Here is a 24,792-nt window from a genome sequence, read left to right as displayed (position 1 = left end):
GGGCAGACCACGATGACAGCTTCACTCAGTGGTATATTGCTGGTGAAACTTTCATCGCTCTTGAGTCCTTTTGCTTCCAGCACCCAGCACGCTGAGGGAGAAACAAACTGGCTGGGAGCTGGTGGCAGAGGGACACAAGCGGCAAAGGTTTCACCAGCAATATACCACTCGTGAAAGCGCCATTGCACTCTGCCCGGGCAGAATCAAGCTGAATCTGCGAGGTGCCGATACAGCTTGCTCCTTCCTCCGCTTCTTGGCTGCTTGGCTGAGGAGCACAGTGCTGCCCTCACCTCAGCCAAGCAGTTTTACAGAGCCCCCGACCGGCCACGGGCTCACATGAGCCAGCGGTGGGATGATGGCTCCATTAAAGTGATGCCCCTCCCCAGCTGAGAGAGCCCCAACCCCGCTCCTGCTTGCACGCAAGCTGGGAGCAGGGCTGCTCAGCTGGGAAGTGCAAAGTCCGCCCTTCCCAGCTGAGAGAACCCCAACCCCACCTGACTGCCTTCTCCAAGAGGGTGTGCTGTGCCTTTACTCCCAGAAAGACAGAGCCCACCCTCCTGGTGGAAGGCAGCCAGGCGGTTTAGGGCCTCTTTGATGCTGCTGGTGGGCCCAGCGCTCACCAGCAGCCCCTCTCTGCAAGGCACGAATAGGGTGGCTTTGTACCCTGTGCCTTGCAGACTTCGCCCGGGAGGGTGAGCTGCATCATTCCTCCTGGAGTGAACGACCCCCCCCCCCCCACCAGAGAAAAGAGACAGTGCACCTACACGGGCGAAGGCAGTCAAACACACAGAGCCTGATAGGTTCCATGTGCTTGACTATTGCCACTTGGTCCATCTTCGGAGAGTGGGGAGCAAGCGGGCAAGGTAGCTTGCCCACCCCACATGCCAGCAAAGGCAGAAGGAGCTTGGCCAAGGAGCCCCAAGGTCCTTGCTGCTCCAGCACAAGTAGCAGACGACTTGGGGCTGGCTCCGCTGGGGACAGAAGCCTTTCCGCCCCCTGGCTGAGCAGCTGGCTGGGGCCAGCTGTATTGGCCACAGCCCATGAGGCGCTGGGGTGAAAGTGCCTCAGCTCCCACGATGAGAGTTGTGGCAGTTTCATCCAGCATCTCGCTGGTTATGGCCAATACAGCTTTTTTTCACCGTCGTGGTATATCACCAAACCATGATGTTTGGCTGGTGATACACTGCGATGTTGAAAACCCAACATCGCCTAGCCCTACACTGCAGTCTTGGATGGTACACACAACACTGTCCCTTCTAAACTTCCTTGCTTTCCCTGTAGGACACCATGCCAGAGGTTCGGCAGAGCTCATTTGCACTCCTAGGAGACCTTACCAAAGCCTGTTTCATGCATGTCAAGCCATGCATTGGTAGGTACCTGTTGAGTTCTTGTTGTGTGACCTTATGTTTCTTGGCATGATAGTAGTGATCTTTGTGTTATTACTGTTTTTAATCCCAAGGTCTGAGAGGGACCAAGATAGCTGCTAGCAGTTATAATAGCTCTCAAGTGGTAACAGATTTTGGTATATATTGTATCTGGAGAAAGAAACATATCTGCCTTGGTTTTCTTTTATGAAAAACAGGTTTTTGCCATAATGCTGTTAGGGCCTTGTGTAGTAGTTTAGAGGGGGCATAGCTAAGTTGTAAAGCTCATGCTTTACATGCAGAAAGTCCCAGTTTTAATCATTAGTGCACAAAACAAAGAAAAAGATTAACCAGCAGGTATTTTCCTGGCAGATTAGCCACACAGACGCTGCTGGGTTTAAGTCTGTCTTGCAGCCCGCGCAGGAAACCTCATTGATTACTTTGAATCCTCTTCCTTCCTGTCTTGACATCTTGTTTTAACTGCCAGTCCAGACAGACATTCTTTCTCCTTCTCTGTCCTCTGTGCTTGCTGATTTCTTCCATCTTTTTTGTCAACCCCCTTTCAGTGTTTTCTTAGGGAATCTTCATAAGGCTCTCTCCATCTTAACTACTCAAGCCCCTGGCCTCTGTTCCCATACGATTGCTTATGTTCAAAGTATCTGCTTCACATTAGTCAGAAAGGTGATGGATTTAAGTACCTTGTCAGTTCAGGGCAATCTCTGCATTTTTCAGAAAGACAAAGTAAACCTCAGAATAGATCTGTCCTACATTCCTAAGGTGAACTCCACCTTCCATAGGTCACAAGAACTGAACCTCCCCTCTTTTTGCCATCTCAAAAGGTACATAGAAGCACTAGATGAAATACAAAGAGTGAGAGAGAAAAATCAGTAAGTGGTCCTAAACAACAGCTGTCAGCCACTGAGACAATTCAGGGCTAGATGATCCAATGGTATGATTATAGCCAGAAATTTGCTACCAGAACTAAGAAAGAAAATATGCAGAGGTGCTGTAGTAGCCATGTGCTTTATTTAGAAAAAGACCAGGGTTTAATGTTTTACAACTCTCTTCAAGGGTACTTTCCATTTTCAGCTCCTTTCAGAGAGAACAGGTTCTTTTTCTTCGCCCTCCTAGATTTATTGCTGCTATTGAGACATGTTGACAATGATACTTAACATTGAACGTTTCCCTACTTTTAAAATTGTTTCAGTACTATCACTTTTAGCTCTGGATAGGGAATGAGTGCAACTTACAAGGCTACTTAGTCAAAAGCTAGTGTCTATGACAGGATATATGCAAGGAGCCATCTGGCTTCTACATCTAATGCAGATTCAGGTATTGCCAATATATGAGTGCAGAAAATTGATGGATTAGAGTCCAAATACTGTGGACATGTACCCTTTCTCATTTTGGTTTTGAATGCAGCATAGATTCAAGACTCAGTATTCTTATGGTGTAGTGGTTAAGAGCGATAGTCTCGTAATCTGGGGAACCGGGTTCGCGTCTCCGCTCCTCCACATGCAGCTGCTGGGTGACCTTGGGCTAGTCACACTTCTCTGAAGTCTCTCAGCCCCACTCATCTCAGAGAGTGTTTGTTGTGGGGGAGGAAGGGAAAGGAGAATGTTAGCCGCTTTGAGTCTCCTTAAAAGGGAGTGAAAGGTGGGATATCAAATCCAAACTCCTCTTCCTCTTCTTCTTATACAGCACCTTGCAGCTAAGGGCTATGGGTACATTATTTTCTCAGGTGTTTCTGGGTGAAGAAATATTCCCTCTTGTCCAATAAGACTGCAGTGCATTTAAATTTTATTTTCTGTTTACATGTAACAAAATGTTATGTAACTGTCTTTGTATATTTTGGATTAATAGAAAACCAATAAAATCATCATTTTTTTTTGAAAGTGCAGCGCACCCTGGAAGTTGGGCAGAGTTAGGGAAGAATGCAGCATAGTGCTATGGCAGTTGTTTTAACTTTGTATTTTGTGTATTGTATTCCATTTATTTTGTGCGTCCCCCATGATATTTTTGAATGGGTGATTTATGCATTATTCAAATAAATAAAACAATGTGTCATCTTAGCTGTGCCAAAGGCCAAAACTGGGGCTGTCATACAAACCTGAGTTAGAGCATTGATCTTGTTTGGAAACTGGTTTGGAGGACTAAGGACCTCATCTTTGCCTTGGTGCTAGTCAGTGCTGACTAAATTGCTAGTGTTTTATCTGCCCTATTCTGTTAATGTAGGTGTTTGCTTTTGGTTGGATTTCTGTGTATCTTGCACTTAGATAAAAATACAGCGGTACCTCATGTTACGTACTGTCCCCCTTATGAATGCTGCGGGTTACGCGCTCTGCTAACCCGCAAGTAGATGCCTCTTGTTGCAACCTTTGCCCCCGGATGCAAGCGGAAGTTGCGCTCCAGTGGCACAGCAGCAGCGGGAGGCACCAAGAAAGCCCGCCTCATGTTACGAGCGGTTTCCTGTTACGAATGGACCTCCGGAACGGATTAAGTATGTAACACGAGGTACCACTGTAGTGTAGGGAACGCTATAAATACTTCAGTTAAACCAATACCTGTCTCTTCTCTTCAGCTGAATTCATGCCCATCCTAGGGACCAACCTGAATCCAGAATTCATTTCTGTTTGCAATAATGCCACCTGGGCTATTGGAGAGATCTGCATGCAGATGGGTAAGTGTACCAGGAACCCACAGTAACTTTAAGCAGCTAGTTTTGTACTGCCATGCTATTCAACAGTGGTACCCTCTTCTAGCTCCTTATAGGAGGAAAATGCAACTTCCGACTGTTAGGATGGGTAGGTGTTTGGCTGTTAAGTTGACTTATCTTCCTACATGTCAGCGGTGTAACAGCAGAAGTTCCTGAGTTTCAGCAAAGTGTAACTAAATTCATTTCTACTATTGACATAATAAGGTCCTTGGCCCTGCATTATGGATAGCTCATGAGTCTCGAGTTATAGCTACAATACTGTGTCTACCTCTAATTTTGGGCTATCTGGAAGCATGCAATTTCCTCCTGTATGTCAAACGGAGCAGGGTATTGTGTAGCAATTCAAGGTTGATAACCTGATTCTTGGAGCTATGTATGACTCAGCTGATCATTTCTTCCTTACCAGGGGCTGAAATGCAACCATATGTTCAGATGGTCCTGAATAACCTTGTGGAGATAATCAACAGGCCAAACACCCCAAAAACACTTCTAGAGAACACAGGTGAGGGTGGACTCCTAATTCTGTCTTAATTGCATTTCCTTTTGGTACCCTTGTGCTTATTATCAAACTGGTGATAAAGGGTTTGTATGTACCTTTCCACTCATCTGTTTTGGAAATGGGATCTGACTTTTTTATGCTGGAGCACATGACCAGTCATGGAAAAATCCAATTAAATCTTGGAGTTCTGTGACTATTCCTCCACTAACATTGCGCTAATTCTAAGAAGTCTTCTTGTTTCTGTTGCCTGCTGAGAGTCCCATGGGGGACATGATCCTATATAAAAGAGCTAATTTCCTTTTCTGGAAGTCTCTTCTGGCCTTTTCTGCACACAGCATTTGCAAATGGCCCTTGAACACCATATCCCCCCCCCCCAATACCTTTTACAACTGCACTATGCACTTATTATGGTCTAGGTCCTGTGATGCCATGTGCCCCCTTATAAATCCCACCTTCCAAACTCATGATGCTACAGAACAGACAAGGCTGCTGCTTTGAGCAGTTGTGACAGGCTTGTTTCTCTCCCCTTTCTAGCCATCACGATTGGACGCTTGGGTTACGTCTGCCCTCAGGAGGTGGCACCGATGCTGCAGCAGTTTATCAGACCTTGGTTAGTGTTTATACTCAGACAGGAGATGTGGCTTTTTGGCCTCACTTTGCAGGCGGTGAGATCCACAGGGGCCACCCTCTCAATCTGTCAGCTTCATTCTGGAACAAGTTGATGTGCATTCAGAGGCATTTTGCTCAATCAGTTTTTGTCCAGCCTTGGTTCATATTTGTCTCAGTCAGTACATCATCCATCAAGGTTGTGTTTCTTTTAGAAGGATATTGCCATTTTTCTGAGCGCCGGTTGGGATCCAGTGTTGCATGAATGTACTTCTGGTGGTGAATTGAGACTTTAACTTTATTTTTTACACCCTGTAGCCAGTTGTGCACCTCCCAAATCTCTGGAGGGTCCCCTAGCCCTTGAAAGCAGATTTTGTGTACATGGGCTGCAGGGTGGATGGCAGGAAGGTTAAGTCCTTTTCAAGTAGAAATCCACACTGTGCAGTAGAAACTATTTAGACAATATATACAATACAAAGAGAGTGATACAGATAGTGCATCTTATTAGTATTGTACTCGTGCTAAGGATATTGGGCAACTGCTAGATAATCCCTGCGATGCTGTCTAGTGACAAGCTGCAGAACTCTCCTTGTACATCCTGCTCACCTCTCTTTTCCCCTCCTGCCACTACGTAGCAACTCTTTGGATGACTCCATCTTCACACTCTAGTTGCACAGTAGTCATCCATCAGTATTTTTGAGAATGCAAAACACGTGGAGCACACTTTTTTCTTCTGTGGGAAATTACTAAAATGTAATTAGTCACATTTAAATATGTTCAACTTTCTGCCACCTTCAGTTGGGAGAGGGATTTGCAGCCTTATCCCAGCTATTGATCTGACTTTACATGGAATCCCCAAATACCCAGAAAGGAGTATTCTAATTGAATACTGGTATTAAAAAGCATGGCCAATAGAAGAGCACACCCTGGACATGAGAATTAATCTAATACTTGATCTTCAGTAAGTCTTGATCCATATGTTTGTAACTTTTTCCCCGATTTAAAAAATGCCAAGCCAGCTGTTCTACCTTAGCATTATTGCATGGATTTGTGGGGAAGGAGCTATTTTTTCTCTTCTCTGCCTCTCCAGTGTGCAAAGTGTTTGCTTTGGCTCCTAGGTGTACATCCCTCAGGAACATACGTGATAATGAGGAGAAGGACTCGGCCTTCCGTGGCATCTGTATGATGATTGGGGTAAACCCGGGTGGAGTTGTGCAGGTAATTATGTTGAGAGATTTTTCAGATGTTTGTGGGATACCTTTGATCACTAGAAAGGTCACTGTGACAAATATATAGCAAATGGTTGAACCCCAAACAGCACAATTGCTTCTTAAGGGCAAAGTACCCTGGCCTTCGACAGTTCTAGTTATTTTGTTTTGTGGGACCCACCTCTTTTGCTGAGTTTATATTATGTGTTCTGGTTGCAAAAAGTTTACCTGCCTTTATAATTATAACTGTTTTACTGATTTTACTTTATGTTGCTCTAACCTGCTTTGGGACCTTATGGGAAAGGCCGGGTAAACAATCTTCATAAATAAGTATATCCAAAGTCACATATATCTTACAGAATTATGCAATTTATTTTGATGCATCTGCAGTTGGAGTACTGTGTGCTGCTTAGTGTCTTTTTCTTTGTGTCCCTGAGTTGCAGTACATTTTCCAAAACCTGTGCTGGTTTAGAATGGTAGGAAATCTCTAGTGATTCTAGTGACCTGGGATCTGTATTGAGTTTTCTCATTCTTCTGTAGGATTTTATTTTCTTCTGTGACGCTGTTGCTTCCTGGGTGAGCCCCAAGGATGATCTGAGGGACATGTTTTATAAGGTATGTCACTGCAGTGGAGAAAGGCTTCTTTGGCCATATACTAAAAGAATGGGCTTTTGCTCATAAGGTATGTTTGTTTGTCATGCTGGCATTGGGTGGGGTGGGGGGGATACACCTAGATTTCCCCTTGACACAGATTGCTGTGTGTGAATATTTATTGAAACCGCTAGCCACATTTTGTAGTAGGCAGTGTAGTTGACCCAATAGTTTCTGCCTTGATAGCAAACTCATACTAAGCCTTGGCTTTCATTTTTAGCATTCCCAGCACCAGTAACTAGATAAAAGCTTGGAAATGTGGTGGCAGTATACTGATACTTAGCAAGCCCTCCCTGGACCCAGAAGTGTGTGGCGGCTATCACTCAGTTGCAAATAAAGCTACTTTGTAACACCAGGCCACACCACGGCTTACTGCAAACATGTGGGTTCCTGGAGCAAAGATTGTGGCTGCAGTACTCCTCCCCCCAGTATTGCTGCTATGACGTTACCTAGGACTAGCCATGATTTAACTTAATATTATATCCAGATTTGGGGTCAGAGACAAATAAGCCTGAGTTCGGACATAATGCCAAACCATAGCTTGGCAGCAGATACAGGGTACAGATTCCATTTATTATCAAGTGAATCAATCATAGAGTGGGATTATAATCACAGACTGAGAAGATCCTCTGTTCCAGTCCTGTGGAGGATGCAACTACAGCATTCTTGAGAGATGGTCATCCAGAGTTCTTAAATACCTCGAACAAAGGAGAACCCTCTTCCCTGCACTTTCCTAAGGCAGTTTGTTTCCACTGCCAAACAGCTCTTCCCGCAGGAAGTTCCTTCTACCATTTAGCCAAAAAATATTTTCCTGATATTTCCACTTCTGGGTTCTAGCCTTCCTCTCATGTCTCATAACTACAGATTGGAGTTCCTGTGTGTATACACTTGATATGCAACTGCTAAATCCAGTTGAGCTCTGCAAAACAAACTTGGGGCCACTTGTGTATGTTTCAGTTAAGGTTTTAAACAAGGTTAACAAGTTTCCCACTCTTGACACAGAGTGTAAATACCAGGTCTCCTAGTTCTCTCTGAGCCCATGGGAGGCTACAGTTGGGGGACAGAGTGTGATAGCTATTTTCCACTTGTGATGATCTCCTCTTCTTTCTCAGATCCTTCATGGCTTCAAAGATCAAGTTGGGGAGGAGAACTGGCAGCAGTTTTCAGAGCAGTTTCCTCCACTGCTGAAGGAGAGGCTAGCTGCGTTCTATGGGGTCTAGGCAAACAGTGAAACCGTACTCGGTAAGTCCCATATTCGGTGAGATGGGAGAGGGAGAAAAGCCCTAAGAAGGGAATGGAGTGACCAAAGTAGGAAGAATGAATTGAATGTTGGAGCTAATTGAGATGGAAAGATGTAGGCCAGCTTATAGTCAGTTGTCCTCTCAGTGATGCAGAATCTGTGCTTCAGTGATACTGAGCAGAGGCTCTTGAGAATGTGAATGTGGAGATCAAATATCCCATATAGGAAGCAATCTACTACCCTTGTGGGATGTGTCGGGAGATGGCAGTGCAGGAAAGCCCACATTCCCCAGCCACAATTCCCCTTATCCTGATATTTGAGGTTCCGGCCTTCCGTATTAATATTTGCTTATGAATTAATGTAGCGGAAGAGTTCAAAGTCCACTCTACTCCGGCTTTGACCCCAATTTGCCAGTACGGCAATCAGTCTGCCCAAGTTAGTTGTGGCTGTGTATCCTGCAGACATACTAGTAGATAGCATGAGCAACATGCTGTGAAAGTGGGAGTCGGGCTCTAATGTGCTCTGCTGGTTACTTTTATTTAATACTGACTGTCTTTTTTTCTCAGGTTCCTGTGTGCGCTGGGAGGAATACTGGGAACTCGTCCACAACCCAGTGTTACAAATCCCTGTTAATGGGGGGTTAGGGAGGACGGGAAGAGCATTGTGGGACATAAAATGACTTCACTCCCCATCTCCTGAAATTTACAAAGTTGGGGGGGAGGGTGGGCCTCCGTGACCAATTTAAACAAAAACCAGGGTATCTCACTAGCGGAAGGAAAAGGTCTCTACTCAGAGGCCATCGTTGGTGGAATGGGGTGGGGTGGGACTCGGACCTGGGCTGAGAAAGGGGAGCAATCTTAAACTGCAACACTCTTGAGAAGGGGATCTAACTAGGGGCCATCATAAAGGACTAGCTAATAAATAATAATAATAATAAATAAAGGATCGGGTTTAAGATGTTAAAATGGGATTAAAAGATACAATGGTTTAAAACCAGCTGATGAAGAGGGAAGAGTTAAAACTCAATCCAAGGGGGTTATACTGCTGTATATTTCCAGTCACCGGTGTTCAAGAGATCAGCTATTCACCTTTTCAAGACTGCATGGTGACCAAGAAGTAGACTAGTGAACCTGTGAGTAGCCCATAATGACTAAGTGTAAGCATTTTCATCTAGGAATCTTAAGGAAACCCACAAACCCTTTTTGCCATAGTTGCCATGGCACTGTGTGCTGGATGTGATGCTTGGAGCAAAGGCAGCCTCTGACTTTGTGGGGACCTGCCAGCCATCTAGGGAGCAGTCCCTATCATAAGAAATACTGTTGGAGAAGCATGTCTTTATTTTTTAAGAAGATGCCGCAGTGCAATGAATCTGTTACCCTGTTGTTCAGCTGTTACTTTGTGACACTGCTATTGCATTACTTCAGCTGCAGGAGGCAGGAGAGAGCAAGGAAGGAAACTGAATTCCATCTGTCCATAGGCCAAAGGCTGGTGGAGACCAGTGTGCACTCGGTCATTTTTATATGGCACACGTTATGTTGTATCCTGCGCTATTGGGGGTCAGAATGGCATTTGTACATACATAATGGTGATTTAAACTTTCTGTCTTAAGGGAGTTCTATGCCGCATCCACCACTTTGGTTTACAAAAGGAGCAGTAAACATAGCAAAGCATAGAGGAATTAATAAAATAGAGCCCTCCATGCATGGCCAGTGGAAGCTCGTAGCTTTTGCTGCATGCTTAGTGGAGTTGCTGTCTTAAATAATTCTCATTAGACCCAAATCTGTTCGGTCCCTGGAAATAGAATCTGGGGTTTGCTGAATGAATTTGAGTTAGTGAAGCCATAGCTTTTTAATTGTAAGTGAAGAGGATGTGAAGTGGAAGCAAGCCTGTTTTCCCAAAGGCAGCTAGGTTATGGGGAAAAGGGGATACTGCTTCACCTGATGAGAGCAACTTCTGGAAAAGTGGGAAGTGCTGGGGATGAAAAAATAGTCACCAGGAATGTTCTGCAGAGTCAACATGAATAGAGTTCGCCCAAGGAAATGATTGCCAGCAGGCAGCGTGCTGAGGAAGAAGAGACAAGGGAACTGAGCCCCAGCCCCAGCTTTCTTCAGAGCAGATCCCAAAGGAACTTAAGCAGCATCAGGATTGGTAGCCAGACAACTGGGTTGAACTGTGCCTCATATCCTGTATTGCTTTGGTGATGGTAGATACAGTGGTGGGATGACTGAAGAAGATATATGTGACAGAGGATGGACACCCGTGTTCTGGGATAAGGAGATGCTTTCTTGGACAGCAATTGACAGTGACACTGAGTATAGTGGGGTGAATTTCTGAAAGTGTATTTGTGAGATTGCTCAGTAACTTAAACTTCACTGATATCCCCTCCCATCTCCTTTTTCTTTCTATCCCTGGCCTCTGTTTCACATGTTGTAGTGCTTGCAGTTCTTGGAGATTTGTCATAGAACTTGCTGGGGCATTATTGTGCAGGCTTTTTTTTAAACTTGGAGGCAGCACATACCTAAGTGAAAGCTGCTCTCCTAATCCTTGAATCCAGTTGCTAGGGACACCCCTGCACTCTTCTAGGATAGCTAGTTCAAAAAAAAAAAAATGATAGTAAACTTGCAAATGCATTCCTCAATTCGTCTTTTTAATAGTGTGGAACTCGAGCAGGTCTCTGGAAGCAATCGGCTAGTTCTTTGCATTTTAATGATTTTATTATAAGCGTTCCCTCTCGTGCCTCAGTTTCAACTTTCCCAATCCTGCAACGGGGAAAGCCAGAGGGTTCTATTTGGGAAGCAAGTGGTTTTTAAAATGGGCAAGAAATGTGCACAGATGGCAGGCAGAGTCCTGGCTTGTGCTTCTCAACTGAAGGCTTGTGAACTCTTCATTCATCCAGTGAAGTTTAAGCTACTTGACCTGACTGCCTCTTGAAATGAAATTTGTCTTTTGTACAAGTGCTTCTAGTATTGCCTCCTGTTCGTTAATCCTGGATTTGTATATTTGTAAATGTGCCGTAATGTTTCCAATGGTGGAACTGCAGTGTACCTAGTGTTGAAGCAGCTGCTTGCACCTTGCTCAAATGAGATTTTTCTCATTTTATGTATAATTTTTTTGTCAACTAAAAAATTCTTGTGACTCCAGTTTCCATGTTTCTGCCCAGTTTTTCACCCCATAACTGAATGTTTTGTATATTTCTGGCACAGGTCTGAGTGGCCAGAAAATTCAACCAGGCTGAAGAGCCTTTCTTACTGTAGAATTCAAAAAAACCCAATCAACTCACAATTTAAACACATTTAACTTTTGTGAATTCAGCTTTACGTGCTTACCCAGAAAAAAATTTAAAGGGGGTGGGTGTCTGAGGGGCAGGGGGAATCTTGGCAATCTCACCTGCCACTGCACTCACCTTGGGAAAGTGTGTTTTGACTATACAGTACACAAATTTGGCTTTATGCAGTAGGTCCATGATATAACCCATATAAGTTGAAACTTAATTTTATTAAGTCTTTACTAACTCTTCTATTGGCCTGCTCTATTATGAGGGTAGTACTTCTGACATTACGTGGGAAGCTGCAAACCCTCTTCTAGTTGGATTTAATAGAATTTTCAAATTGTCACAATGCCAACTTTTATATTGGTAGAATGATTATATACCCATTAGCTCAGAAGTGCACCAGTGTTATGTGGGATGATGTAATTGTATTTCCACCACATATAAATATCCCAAAGTGACATCATTAATTCGTGATTTACCTTGGTGTGCTTCCTCTAATCCTTAGTTGTATGTCTTTGCCAATAAAGGCTGAAGCTGCTTAAATCCCTTTGGCTTTATTGACCAGCACCTTGAATTGAGTCCAGGTCAACAGGCAATCAATGCAGATTCTTAACAAACTTTTCAGAAAAAGGCAGATTAGAAAGGCAGTTTCCTGAGAAATCCACATCTACATTGAATTCTAGGGGCGAGACTGACTTGCAGTCCTTTTGAAACAGCATAAGGCCTTAACTATTCCTGGCAAGCCTAGTGGGCTTCAGTAGGAGAGAATGGTAGAAGACCTGTTCCCATTCTAAATATACAGTAACTGTCATTAAAAAGGGACGTGGGTGCGCCAGAAGCAGCTTAGTCATGCTGGCCACATGACCGGGAAAAACTGCGGAGCAGACAAATGCTGGCTCCCTCAGTCTGTAGAGCGAGATGAGCGCCACAACCCCCGAGTCGTTCGCAACTCGACTTAACTGTCAGGGGTCCCTTTACCTATCATTAAAAAGCTTGTGTTGTTAATTAATATACTACTATTGAGTTATTAGTATGGCTAACAGTAGTAATTCACTTTTCTGAACAAGTTCTTCCTCACTGGTGACTAACATGTTCAGAAAATTAGACCTTGATGCTTAAGGGCTTTTGGGAAGTTCTGTTGACGTAAGCTCCATTACAGTTTTATTTACCAGTGTGAAGGTTATGTGTGTACATTATCCAATTCCCATTTTCTTAGGTAAAAAAATCTGACACCAGCATATTGGGCATGTTCGCACATTGCACTGAACACTGGTGCAAGCTGTCTGTACATACAGAAGTGTTATGTGTGGAAGAGTGCACATTTTTTCCTTTGTCCAGCTCAACTAGTGTGCACATGGACTGTACACTCATTGATTGCGAACGTCCCTATTGGCTCATACTAATATTTACTGATTAGAACATGTCACTCAAACGCATGTCAGTTTGTAGTTTTAAAAGACATTGCCCCACGTTGGGCAAGAGATTCCTGCATTGCAGAGGGTTGGACTCTTACCCTCGTGGACTCTTCCAACTCTACAGTTCTATGATGAAAACAACTATTCCAAAACTATAAATGGCTGCAGTTGCCTTATATTATTTAAAACCTAGTCTGAAGACATGTTCTTAATCTTGTCTTTTGAGCTGTCCATGTTTGTCTTACTAACCATTAGCAAATCGCAGCCAGTTACGGCAAAGGAATAAACTAAGCTTACAAGATAGTACTATAACTACTCGGTCAATACTGAAATGGCGATCCTGTGCTTTTACGTGCCTACTAAGAGGGAAGCCGGGCCTTCCTTTGACACGCCTAAGCGGCCTCGACCTGATCCCGTTGACCGGAGGCAGCAGCCGCTGCGCGAAAACACCGCTTTAGCAGCCCTGGGTTGCTCCCTGGTCCCCGACACGCGACACGCAACACGCCGCAGTGGTCCCGAAGGCAGCGCGGAGCCGCCTGGCCTGAAATGGTCGGACTCGGCAGAGAGCCGGGCTTCTGACGTCACTACGCCGCGCCGGAAGTGTTTTCTCCTTGGAGACGAGACGCGAGAAGGCGGCGGCTCAGCCCTGTCAGGATCCTGGAGAGGCTGCCTTGACTCCATGATACTCGCCGCTCCGCTTCGGGAGAAAGGTCGAGGCAGCTCGGCCCACGGGTGAGAGGGGCCATGGGGCAGAAAGGAGGCAGGAAAGCACCGCGGGGTGGAAGGAGGGCGGGCGGGCGGGCGGGCGTCGGTCTCCGCCGTCTTCGCCTAGGCACTGCCCAGCCTTTTCCATGGCTTCCGGGGCGGGTGTGACTCCTGCGCTGCTTATGGGATTACCTGCGAGTTGGATTTGGCATTTCTCTTTGTACCTGCCTGCAACGTCCTCCTGCTTTGCCTCCCGGACTTCTGCAGGATGATTCTTGGATTGGGAAGCGGAAATAATCATTCCTCCTCCACTTGGTTATCATCTCTTATTACTTAGGAAAGAGAACATGGCTCCTTTCCGACCTGTCAGTGCGAAAAAGGGGCGATAGTCTGCCCCCAAATTCCTTATCCACATGCAGGTTCTGCTGTATAAAACAATACAGCTACGTAAGAACATGAATCATTCCCAAAATATAATTGTAAACGAGCCTCTTGCATATTTTATAATGCCATCCTTCATCCATAGATCTCAGGGCGATTCACAAAATATATACCTCAATGAGAGGGGCGTGAGCTTGCATTTGCTGGGTAATCTCATTTATATTAGGTCAAATTTGAAACAAACGCATCTCAGAACACAAAGAAACCTTTCTCTTTTCTGATCTTTTAAATTTGTCAGAGTTGAAAATCCCTGTTCACTTCAATTTGTCGTGGAGAACTGCAGAAAAATAGCCAATGCTCTTGAAGAGAGGCATAGATACTGTTTCTGATTGTATATCCGTATATACTACACTACACTGAAATTTTAAAATGTTTCTTTGATAGTCCTTGAATCTTTCTGCCACACTTGCCATCGTCTCCTGCCACACCTTTGAGAACAACTAAGCATAGATGTGGTGTAGTGGTCAGTGTATTGGACTAGGACCTTGGAGTCCAAGGTTAAAATCCCGACTCTGCCATGAAGATCACTGGGAACTTTGGACCAGCCATTGTCTCAAAGCATAGCCTTCCTCACAAGGTTGTTGTGAGGATAAAATGGGGAGCAGGAGAGCCAACTTGAGCTCATTGGATTAAATGTACTAATAAAATAAGATCTTATTCTTCCAGTTGTCCATTTAGTTGTTTATTTTTTTAAGAAGTTACACCTCTGGTTTTGTGGATAAAAGCACAGGCCCCATGTAAAAATATATTTTTTGCTTACACTTCATAAAACATCTGTTGTCCATTAAAAATAGTTGTACCCTTACTGAAAAATTATAGTGATAGTAAAATACAATCATACCTTGGATCCCAAACGCCCTGAAACTCGGACGTTTTGGCTCCCGAACGCCGCAAACCCAGAAGTGATTATTCTGGTTTGCAAACGTTATTCTGGAAACCGAACGTCCGATGGTGCTTCCGCAGCTTCTGATTGGCTGCAAGAGCTTCCTGCAGCCAATCAGAAGCTGTGATTTGGTTTTCAAACATTTTGGAAGTCAAACGGACTTCCGGAACAGTTTCCGTTCGACTTCTGAGGTACGACTGTAGTATATCATTATAGATTTACATTTTACCATAGCTCTCACTTTTTGTTCTTGATACAGGTATGGATGCTGCTCCTGATTCTTCTACTGAACACCAAGACTCTGATAATGATTCTGACACAGAGAGCAAAGAGGATCCAGATACCCAGGCCCAGGAATACATTGAACGTGTTCTTGGATCTTCAAGCCAGTCTAGTCAGGCATCCCAGTGCCTTCCTCCCACATCTCTCTCAGTAAGTGATAAGGCCCAAGTATCAGATCACAGGTCTCCTCCTCTGGAACTGAAAAAGTCTCCTGTTAGTGATGATACAGCTTCAGGGCTGTTATCTCTTCCTCTGGAGCTGATCTTGGAGATCTGTTCCTACCTGCAGCCCAGATTTGTCCTGGGTGTCCTTCCTTTGGTCTGCAAGACACTGAGGGACATTCTGCAGGATGAAGTCACTTGGAGAATTCGTCTGCTGAAGAGGATCGGTAGCAGCTATCCAGTTGTGGAAGGTGGGTTCCCTTTCTGCCTACCATGTTTTATTATATTGTTAACTCAAGTATGAACTAACCTTTCCAGATCAGCTTTGTCAATAATAAGATAATCACTGTTCTCAGATCTGCATTCTAAAAGACACAGCACAAAAAGAAATGGGATTGGGCATGGAGGAGGAATAAAGCGAACTCATGTGTTCTTAGATGCCAAAGTTCTTATGGGTTTTTTTTCTGTCAGGGAGTAAACTCCTTGCAGCTGCTCCTTCTTTGGACAGTGGGTGGGGTCTGTTGGTCTCACTGGGCTGTGTCCAATGGCAGAACCCAGAATATGCTGCCCTTCCACTCTGCTGTTCCAGGGCAACTGGCAGCTGAAATCACTGTTACTTCTGATAGGGAGGCTGAAATGGATGGAAGTTAGTACAGTGGTACCTCGGGTTACAGACGCTTCCGGTTACAGATGCTTCAGGTTACAGACTCCACTAACCCAGAAATAGTACCTTGGGTTAAGAACTTTACTTCAGGATGAGAACAGAAATCGCATGGCAGCAGCGGGAGGCCCCATTAGCTAAAGTGGTACCTCCGGTTAAGAACAGTTTCAGGTTAAGAACGGACCTCCAGAATGAATTAAGTTCTTAACCCGAGGTACCACTGTATTCCTGTGGGTTTTTAAACATTTTTCTATAAACATTTATGGCTAAGTGTCTTCCTGCCCATTCTTGCTCTTTAGATTCCATGCCTCTTTTGTTTCAAATTGACAACCTGCCTTTAATTTTTAGAGAGTTACAGTTGAGCCCAGAATTGGGTGTAATGTTGACACCAAACTGATAGTACTGAGTGCTGGCTCTGCAATTAAAGATAATGTCCTTTCAGTCTCCAAAGTTTTCCGAATTGATGAAAACCCACTTTTATGGTTATATAACTACCGTTTTCTCTCTCTGAGGACACTTGTATGGAAAAGCAATGGATAATGTTGTAAATAGGATACAGTACAGTGATACCTTGGGTTAAGAACTTAATTTGTTCCAGAGGTCCGTTCTTAACCTGAAACTGTTCTTAACCTGAAGCACCACTTTAGCTAATGGGGCCTCCCTCTGCTGCTGCACCGCCGGAGCATGATTTCTCTTCTTATCCTGAAGCAAAGTTCTTAACCCGAGGTACTATTTCTGGTCTGTAACCTGAAGTGTCTGTAACCTGAAGCGTCTGTAACCCGAGGTACCACTGTATATACATTTGCTTACCTTGCCTGAGTTTGTTCTGCAAAGCCCAAAGGAAGAATAGCATCTCTTTATGCCTTTTTCACGTCTCAGCAGATGATGCCTTTAACTGGCCAGCTGCCTGCATTGAACTAGAGGAGCACCTCCAACAATGGGCAGAAAATGGCAGGAACACAGAGCACTTTTCCCTTGCTGAGGGACACTTTGCATCAGTTGACTCTGTGCTGCTGCTCCAGGTAAAAGTCACATTTCCTGTGCCGCTTTTATTTGTACAATGTTAAGGATTGATAGAGTCTGTGAACAAGCAGTCATGAAGTTAGGAGTGTGTTCTGAATATTATTTTGTCGTAACCTCTCTGTGATTACTCATCTGAGAAATCAGCCTTACAAAATTCATTCATCTAAATTATCAGCAGAAGTTCCATTCCTTAGAAGAGAGGGCTGACTCCGGATTTAAACCTCTAAGACTGACAGTGGACATGGCATGAGTGGAACAATTTCAGCTCACTCAACAAAACTTTGCATCCTCCCCCAGTGCGCACCCCTAAATCTGCTTTGGAGGGTTGGGAGACCCCCAGAGCTAGAGGAGAAGGAGAGAGAAGTTGTTCCACTGCTCATGCAATAATTTTGTTGGTTACAACCCAGAATATTTTAGCTGGGAGGATTCATGGTCTGGTATGCTGAGTGGAATACCAGCAATGGCATGCATCTTAACTACTTTTTTTAAAAGTTAACATTTATGATTACAGTGTTCAGTTTGAAAATTATACAGTTAGTGGGTTGTGTCCAGTTGTGTTCTTCCACATAGGGAAGGTGTGTGATCCAGCCGAGGCTTCCATGAATGGAGAGTAGGAAGAATTATCCTGGTCTCCTCCCTCCATGCACTATTCTGGGAGTTCTCCTGCCCTGCCAACCCTGAGCCAATTTCAGTGGATGTGTGGGGTGAAGGGAGAAGCCCTGATGTGGAAGTCCTTGTGCATATCCTTCATGCAGAGGTGGTGTTTTTGTTTGTTTGTTTGTTTAGTGCCTGCCTCTCAAGAAGGAGGGCCAGCAAATAGAAGGCTACATAGCCTCTTTCTGTTCTTCCTATGGAATAAATGCACAGAGGGACAGATTTGTCTAAACTATTGATTGTATATTGTCTAGACTACATTATACAGCTCGATGATTAAGCCCCTTATAGGAAGAAACACTGGTTGTACCGGAACAGCGTCTTTAAGTTGATTTACATGTTGATGTTGCTTCTACTAATACACGATTGACTAAAACAAAAAGACTTCTTCTGTGATTTATTTGTTTGTTTGTTCACACTCCTTACTGTGGAATAGTAGCTTTGGTGATACATTTTTGTATGACTTTGCAATGTGCTGGAATATCACTACCCTGATTATTGTTTGTTGAAGTATCTTAAGAAGGAGGGACAGTGGCTCAGATTTTACAGTAATCAGTTGTTTTTCATTGTATCCAGGGTGGGAAGCTCTGTGTCTCAGGTTCTCGGGACCGAAATGTCAATTTGTGGGACCTGAGAGAGCTAGGCAAAGCACCAGAAAAAGTGCTGGTGAAGGCACTGGGGACAGAGCGCAATGGCACACACAAGGTAACCAGAGTCTGGAGTCTATGGCCCGTAGGTCATGTAGTGGTAGTACTTTAATTCTATAATTATCCTATCCTGTAAATGTTTAATCCAGAAGCACTACTGTTGCTAACGTCTAGAACACTTAAATACACAGAAGATTAATGAGTAGCAGAAATAGCATATCTGAAAGATTCAAGGCCAGTTCTCCCAGATCAATCTGTTTCTTACCTGGCACTGCCTTGCAGCGAGTGGCAGTTCTCCCACCGTATAACTGCTTCTCGTTGTTCACACTCTTCTTAATATCAACACCCCCTCCTAATTGTCCCAGCATTCTTTTACCTTCCCTATCCCTTCAGAAAACACAGCATGTTAGTCTACAATAGACTGGTTGCCTGTTAGAAGTGTAAAAAGCTTTAAGTTGCCTCTCCAAATGGCCAACACCCTTTTGCATCTGGCCCCACAGTAAATAGTTGTTATGAGAGGGAAGGGGGCTGGATAGTTGTTGTCTGTCCTGGAGGAAAACTGGTCTATCCTGTCCAGGAAGGAGATGATATCTGAAGGCTGCACTTCTTCCCTGTCCCTTCTGATTAGAGAGAAGCAAGCCCTTAGGAGAAGGTGAAGATATTGAGGCACTTCTATTCAGTGTATTCCACGCTCAAAAATTCTGTAATGCAGAGCTGGACAAGTTGCTCCATTCTGAACTGCTGTCTGTTTCCTGACTTAGCGAAACCCAGTTTCATACACCCAAGCAGAGTTGCATTAAAAATGTCTGTCTTTTGAAAAGGGAAATCCCACAATTGTCCCCTATCCATGCTGGTCTGTTTTGCTGCATTCACCAGTTGAGGAAGATAGTAGAAAGATGAACTATTCCTTTTTCATCTTCTGGAGAGAGTTAATTATTTGGGTCTGTCCATACCTTCTTGGGCTGTCCTCTGCAGTGGGGCAAGATCACATGTTCTTTACATGTCACCAGAATGATAATCACAGTGTTACTAAAAGAAGGACTGAAGTGCAGCGATGGCTTTTGCTTTTTCTTTTCACTGCATAGGGATGGGTTTGGTCACTGGCTGCAAGAGATGACCGTGTGTGCTCTGGCTCCTGGGACAGCACAGTGAAGCTGTGGGACATAGCTGCTAATGGACAACAGTGTGGAGAAATCAAGTAAGGTTGCCTCTGTGCTCTCCCCTGTGAATGGAGTAGCACTTCGGAGTGGCAGAACATGGAGTTTTGCTACATGTTCAGCTGAGTATGATGCCTCATTGCAGTGTTCTGTGTTGAATCTGTGGGGACATTATTTAGCAATGCTGATGCATGAGAGGTTTAGCTTGGCTGAAGGCCTTGTGTTGTTTAGGCAGAACAGAATGTTGCTAAGGAGGATTAGAGGCAAGGGTGTGGGGTACGAAAACTTGCCTGTAAATAAGATGAGCAAAAAAGTGGAATCATTCAGGATCGCTTTGCCCCTGTAGTAAAGGATTTAAGGTGTTGGTGACAGCACTGGGTACTCTAGACCTTCACTAATTTTGTTGTTGTTGTTGTTTATTCATTATAGCCCAAGAGCTCACTAAAAAGTCAGATGAAGGGATTCAGGAGAGGGCAGAAAGAGCAAACGGGGAAAGTTGTGTGTTGCATATAGGAAAGAATTAGTTCTTCTGATTTGTAGGTCAGGGGAGGCAGAAGTCTCAGCTAATGTGTGGCAGGCATTAAGAGGATGGTTGCTTCATCCTACAGGACGGCATAGAAGGCAGCAAAACGAGAACTAGCAAATCCCACTTCTAAATCCTATTGTTCTAGGTCTAAGTCTAAGCAGAGGTTGACTGACTTTCATATATTATTTGAAGTGTGTGCTCTGGCCCTTCACCTGATTCTTCCCTTCTTGTCTTGTTCTAGAGGAAAAGCAGCTGTGCTGTGCCTTTCATATCTGCCTGACATTCTAGTCACGGGAACCTATGACAAGAAGGTGTCAGTGTATGACCCTCGAGGTTAGTGTCAGTTGTTTCCTGTGGATACTGGTGCTTTGAGCTGCAACTGCCATGCCCACTTGCAAGCAGTCAGTGCCTATGGGATGGCAGGCATTTAGATAAGTTTGCTATCTCCTCTGAGGGAAGGAGAAGGGCTGGGGCAGGCAGCCAGGAAACCCAGCCAGATACCTCCATTCAGTTCACATAAGTGGCTAGCACGTAGCGGCTTCTGGCAGCCATCTTATCTAGAAAACTCTGCGCAATGAAATAGTGGTTTTTAACGCTACTTGCTTAGGCTAGAAAAATATGACCTGCTTAAAGGAAATCCTTGCTGCTGTTCTACATCTAATCACTGCAATGGTTAGCTTTGCCTCCTGCCCCAATATTTGTCAGGAGTAGGGAAGAGCTGGCTAGAGAGCACCCAGCAGCTCTGCTACTTAGTTATTGCCCAATGAAAGTGACTTCAGCTGGAAGACTATGGCCTACAAGGGAGAGAGAATATCTGTGAGGTGCTTGCTGAATGAGGCATTTCTTTTGTGAGATCTTAGGTAAGTGCCTGGGCTCTGTTAATGCATCTCTCGGTCCTCCCTCACAGCTGCACTAGCCCCAGTGAAGAGCCGCAAGCTTCATTCCAGTGCAGTCCTATCACTTGCCGCTGATGAGCGCTTCATTCTCTCTGGCAGTGAGGACCGAACACTGGTGTGTTTTGACAGGAGGGCCAACAGTGTCCTCCAGAGGCTACAGGTGAGCTACAGACTTTGACTCTCCTTTTTGTGCTGAGGATGGCCAAGAATTCCTTAGAAAGCAACTTAGAAAACCAGGATCTGTGGGTGTTGTCTCCATAGTTTGTCAGGAGAATCCTTAATCCTGTGGGTTTGAGTGCTACTTATTTCTGTATTAGTTGAAGGTCTGGGACTACAAACCAAATCCCAGGCTTCTACTTGTGTTCAGATTAGGTATGTTCTTGTGCTAAATAAAACTCAGAGGCTATATGGCTCAGGAAGCTACACATTCCAAGTTGAGAGTCTTGAGTTTAGTGGAACCTTGATCTGGCCTCGCCCAAGTATTCTTTAACTTGGCATTGCTCTTGCCTGACCTTTACTCTCCTAAGTTTATACGGCAAGGCCATGTGGGAGACGTTCCAGAGGGCGGTTTTTGCTTTACAGTCAGGCTGCATTCAGACATTACATGAAACCACAGTTGCTTTAGCTGAACCATGGTTTCGCATTATGAGCTTGCTCCCAGTTTGTTTGGGACTGGCAAACCAGGCTTTGAAACCACAGACAGAAGCTCTGTTCTGACTGAATTTACAGAGTGGTTTGTCGGGGTCATTGTTTTGCCTGAAGAGGCTGCTATACCATGAAAATGGGAGTAGCTCTACCTCAAGCGAATACTCAAGGGTGAACTTTTGAAGCTTAGTGCTGAGCCAGATGGGAAACTAAAGGCAGAAAAGCAGCTCTAAACCATGGTTTGCTTGTTCATGTGGAAGCTCATGGTTAGCACAAAGCATAGTTTTGCACTATGTTTGAACCTAGCCTCAGTTCTGCTAATTTTCCTTATTTAGGTTCAAGAATTTCGCCCCATATTTTATATTGGCAAGTAACTTGTGGCATCTTTTTGTTTTCTACTTTAGCATACACAATTTATTTCACTTAGTTGAGCGATCTGCTTTACTTTAGTACAATACCTTGATTAATGCCAGTGACATGCGTTCCATTCCTTCCCTAGCTGGACTCTTACCTCCTCACCATGTCATACCATGGTGCTCAGCTATGGGCAGGAGACAACAATGGGCAGCTGTATGTCTTTGAAAACAAAGGAGGGTGTTTCCAGCACATCCGGGTACGCTGAGAAGTTGAATCGCGGAGAAATATGGTACTTCTCTAATCTCCACCCACAAAATTACTTGTGCTTTGCTAAGTACAGCCTAGCATAAGGTGTTGCTTTTCAGTAGATTGTAGAGATATTTATAACACTGCTGGGATTCACCTTAGAAATCTCATGAGCTTTGACCATTTGGAGCCATTCTTCTTCTGCCAGTGTCGCTTCGGAACCCAAACAAGCATGTTTTGCTGATAGTATAGAAGTCACTAGTGCCTAAAGGTAAAGGGACCCCTGACCATTAGCTCCAGTCGTGACTGACTCTGGGGTTGTGGCGCTCATCTCGCTTTATTGGCCGAGGGAGCCGGCATGTGGCCAGCATGACTAAGCCGCTTCTGGCGAACCAGAGCAGCGCACGGAAACGCCGTTAACATTCCCTCAGGAGTGGTACCTATTTATCTACTTGCACTTTGATGTGCTTTCGAACTGCTAGTGCCTAACCAGTTGTAAAAGAAGCAGCAGCAGCATACTAGCATTTGTCTCCCATTCAAAGCATCACTCTGTTTTTGTTTTGTTCCACAGTATTTCGATGTGGGTCACCGCTCTCAGATCACGGGAATCCAACATTCACTGGGTGCACTTTACACAACTTCCACTGACAAGACACTGCGTGTAAGAATTGTGGTGGTGTTTAAGTTAAAAGTCTGAACCACAGACAGGCCTAGGAGACAGGGCTTCCCAATCCCATCCTTCACCTGTGGGGGCAAAGCAAAACCTGCCCATTTTTCAGGCTGAAAGACAGAGCATGAAAGGTGCATCTTCCTAGCTAAAGCAGCCAAACCCCTGGAGTCTCCCACCAGCTGCGGGAGAACTAATAGCTTGGCATAACCATGATAAAGGAAGGCCAGAGCCCGCACAAAGCTGTTTTCATACCAGGTTTCCATGCCCCAATTGCAGACCGATTGCTTCACAGTGCACTCCTGGTCTTTATCAGTCACACAGGTCATTCTTTTGGAGGTTTTCTTACCAAATAGTTGCCTTGGTACAACACCCTTGTGACTCCGAACCAATCTGCTCTGTCCCATACACTATTTTCTCTACTTAGCCATTGTTTGTGTGGTACCGAAACGCAACTTTCCATTTCATTAGATTTTAAGCTTCTAGACCGTAACCTCTTGGATTTCTCTTCCAGATCCATGTTCCCACAGATCCGCCCAAGGTCATCTGTTCACACACACACAGCTGTGTGCTAAATGGGGTAAGGATTGTGGGGGTGCTCGTCAACCTAGTTACAGACTTTTTATACTGGCCCCAACCTGAAAAAGGGAGCAGGGGAGATTGTGGGAGAAAGCATCCATAGCTGTCTTTGTTATGTGGGGTTATGTGCTGGGGTGTGTTTTTTGGCTTCTGTGACTTTTGCTCACTGTACTTAGATTTACTCCACCACCCACCCTTTCCTTTCTCCTCTTTTTCAGATCAGTGTTGAAGGAAACATGGCCGTTGCTGCCTCTGGTGGCGTCTCTGTAGAAGTCTGGAAGCTCAGTGTGTGATCCACACTTGCAAACACAAGTGCCAAGTCTCAGACAACCTGCCCCCAGGTTCCCAGTGCCCATTGAGTTGTTAGGTTTTTGTTTTGTCTGCTCTTTGGAGCTGTGAGGTTAGGGGTGGAGGTTCAGCCTTTACTTGTCCCAGGTAGCTTGTAACCAAGAGTCATGCTCCTAAATTAGTGGACCTCTACATGTCCAAACCCTGTCAGCTGCTCACTCCCATTTCTCTTGCCACACTCAGCCTTAAGGAGAGCAGCACCGCTGAGTGGCATGGTCAATGAAGAGAACTAGCTGGCCCTTCAGGTGAAAGGATATTATCCTAGAGGCACAGCTCCGAGCCTGAGGAATGTCAGCTTGAGGGAAAAGAGTTACGAGAACAAGGGAGGGCAGTTTCCCATCAGGTTAAAAGCACCGTCTAGTGACCCAGTTCTGATCCATGTTTACAACTTTAAATTAAAAATGGCTGATCAGGAGTGATGGTGCCTTGTTTTGTTTCATGGCTGATCAGGAGTGATGGTTCCTTGTTTTGTTTTGCAAACATGCTGTTTGTAAAAGCCTGCTTATCTTTATACAACAGGCTACATTCCAGCAGCGCAAAAGTCAACAGTTTGCACACACAGACACACACACACACACACACACACACACACACACACATGCCTGAGTTTCCCCCATCCCAAGGCAGCAGGAAAAGTTGTAGGATTTGATAAAGAATCTAGTTTTCAGAATGCAAGTAGTAATTGTAATACAGTTGTTATGGGAAGCAGCTCTTGCCTTCAGTTTGTTTCCATTTCTGACTTGGCTGGGTAATAGCTATTTAAAAATACCCCAATGCAATAAAATACCTATTAAAGCAGGGAAGCAAACACAATACAGTGGTACCTAGAGTTACAAATGCCTTAGGTTACAAACTCCGCTAACCTGGAAGAGTTACCTCGAGTTGAGAACTTTGCCCCAGGATGAGAACGGAAATAGTGTACTGGTGGCGCTGCGGCAACAAGA

At 44.7% G+C, this 24,792-nt stretch overlaps 2 protein-coding genes across 5 annotated transcripts in view; both read left to right on the top strand.

Moving 5' to 3' along the window:
* Positions 1 to 11,424, top strand: part of TNPO2 (transportin 2) — a 32,031-nt gene extending 20,607 nt beyond the window's left edge. The window contains exons 18-25 of the mRNA XM_081845960.1: positions 1,282 to 1,369; positions 3,946 to 4,044; positions 4,487 to 4,582; positions 5,114 to 5,189; positions 6,304 to 6,403; positions 6,934 to 7,008; positions 8,157 to 8,286; positions 8,851 to 11,424. Of these exons, the coding sequence (XP_081702086.1) occupies positions 1,282 to 1,369; positions 3,946 to 4,044; positions 4,487 to 4,582; positions 5,114 to 5,189; positions 6,304 to 6,403; positions 6,934 to 7,008; positions 8,157 to 8,264 (642 nt within the window). The 3' untranslated portion in view covers positions 8,265 to 8,286; positions 8,851 to 11,424. The remainder of the gene's footprint in view (positions 1 to 1,281; positions 1,370 to 3,945; positions 4,045 to 4,486; positions 4,583 to 5,113; positions 5,190 to 6,303; positions 6,404 to 6,933; positions 7,009 to 8,156; positions 8,287 to 8,850) is intronic.
* Positions 11,425 to 13,561: 2,137 nt separating this feature from the next.
* Positions 13,562 to 24,015, top strand: FBXW9 (F-box and WD repeat domain containing 9). 4 transcript variants are annotated; one of them, XM_081846525.1, is made up of 11 exons: positions 13,562 to 13,702; positions 15,259 to 15,693; positions 16,986 to 17,125; positions 18,357 to 18,485; positions 19,513 to 19,625; positions 20,352 to 20,443; positions 21,018 to 21,166; positions 22,151 to 22,264; positions 22,826 to 22,915; positions 23,436 to 23,501; positions 23,719 to 24,015. In XM_081846525.1, the coding sequence occupies exons 2-11, from the start codon at positions 15,261 to 15,263 to the stop codon at positions 23,791 to 23,793; spliced, it is 1,401 nt and encodes a 466-aa protein (XP_081702651.1). In that variant the 5' UTR covers positions 13,562 to 13,702; positions 15,259 to 15,260; the 3' UTR covers positions 23,794 to 24,015. The 4 variants fall into 4 exon arrangements, 2 of the variants coding, with proteins under 2 accessions (XP_081702651.1, XP_081702650.1); XM_081846524.1 differs by having other exon boundaries at positions 16,983 to 17,125; XR_014152354.1 differs by lacking the exon at positions 22,826 to 22,915 and having other exon boundaries at positions 16,983 to 17,125; positions 22,151 to 22,297; positions 23,719 to 23,769.
* The last annotated feature ends 777 nt before the right edge of the window (positions 24,016 to 24,792 follow it).

The sequence above is a fragment of the Podarcis erhardii genome (genome assembly GCF_964252035.2).
Source record: "Podarcis erhardii genome assembly, chromosome: 2".
NCBI classification, from domain to species: domain Eukaryota; kingdom Metazoa; phylum Chordata; class Lepidosauria; order Squamata; family Lacertidae; genus Podarcis; species Podarcis erhardii.
Note: the sequence above shows the minus strand (reverse complement) of the source record. Positions and strands in the feature narration are given on the sequence as shown.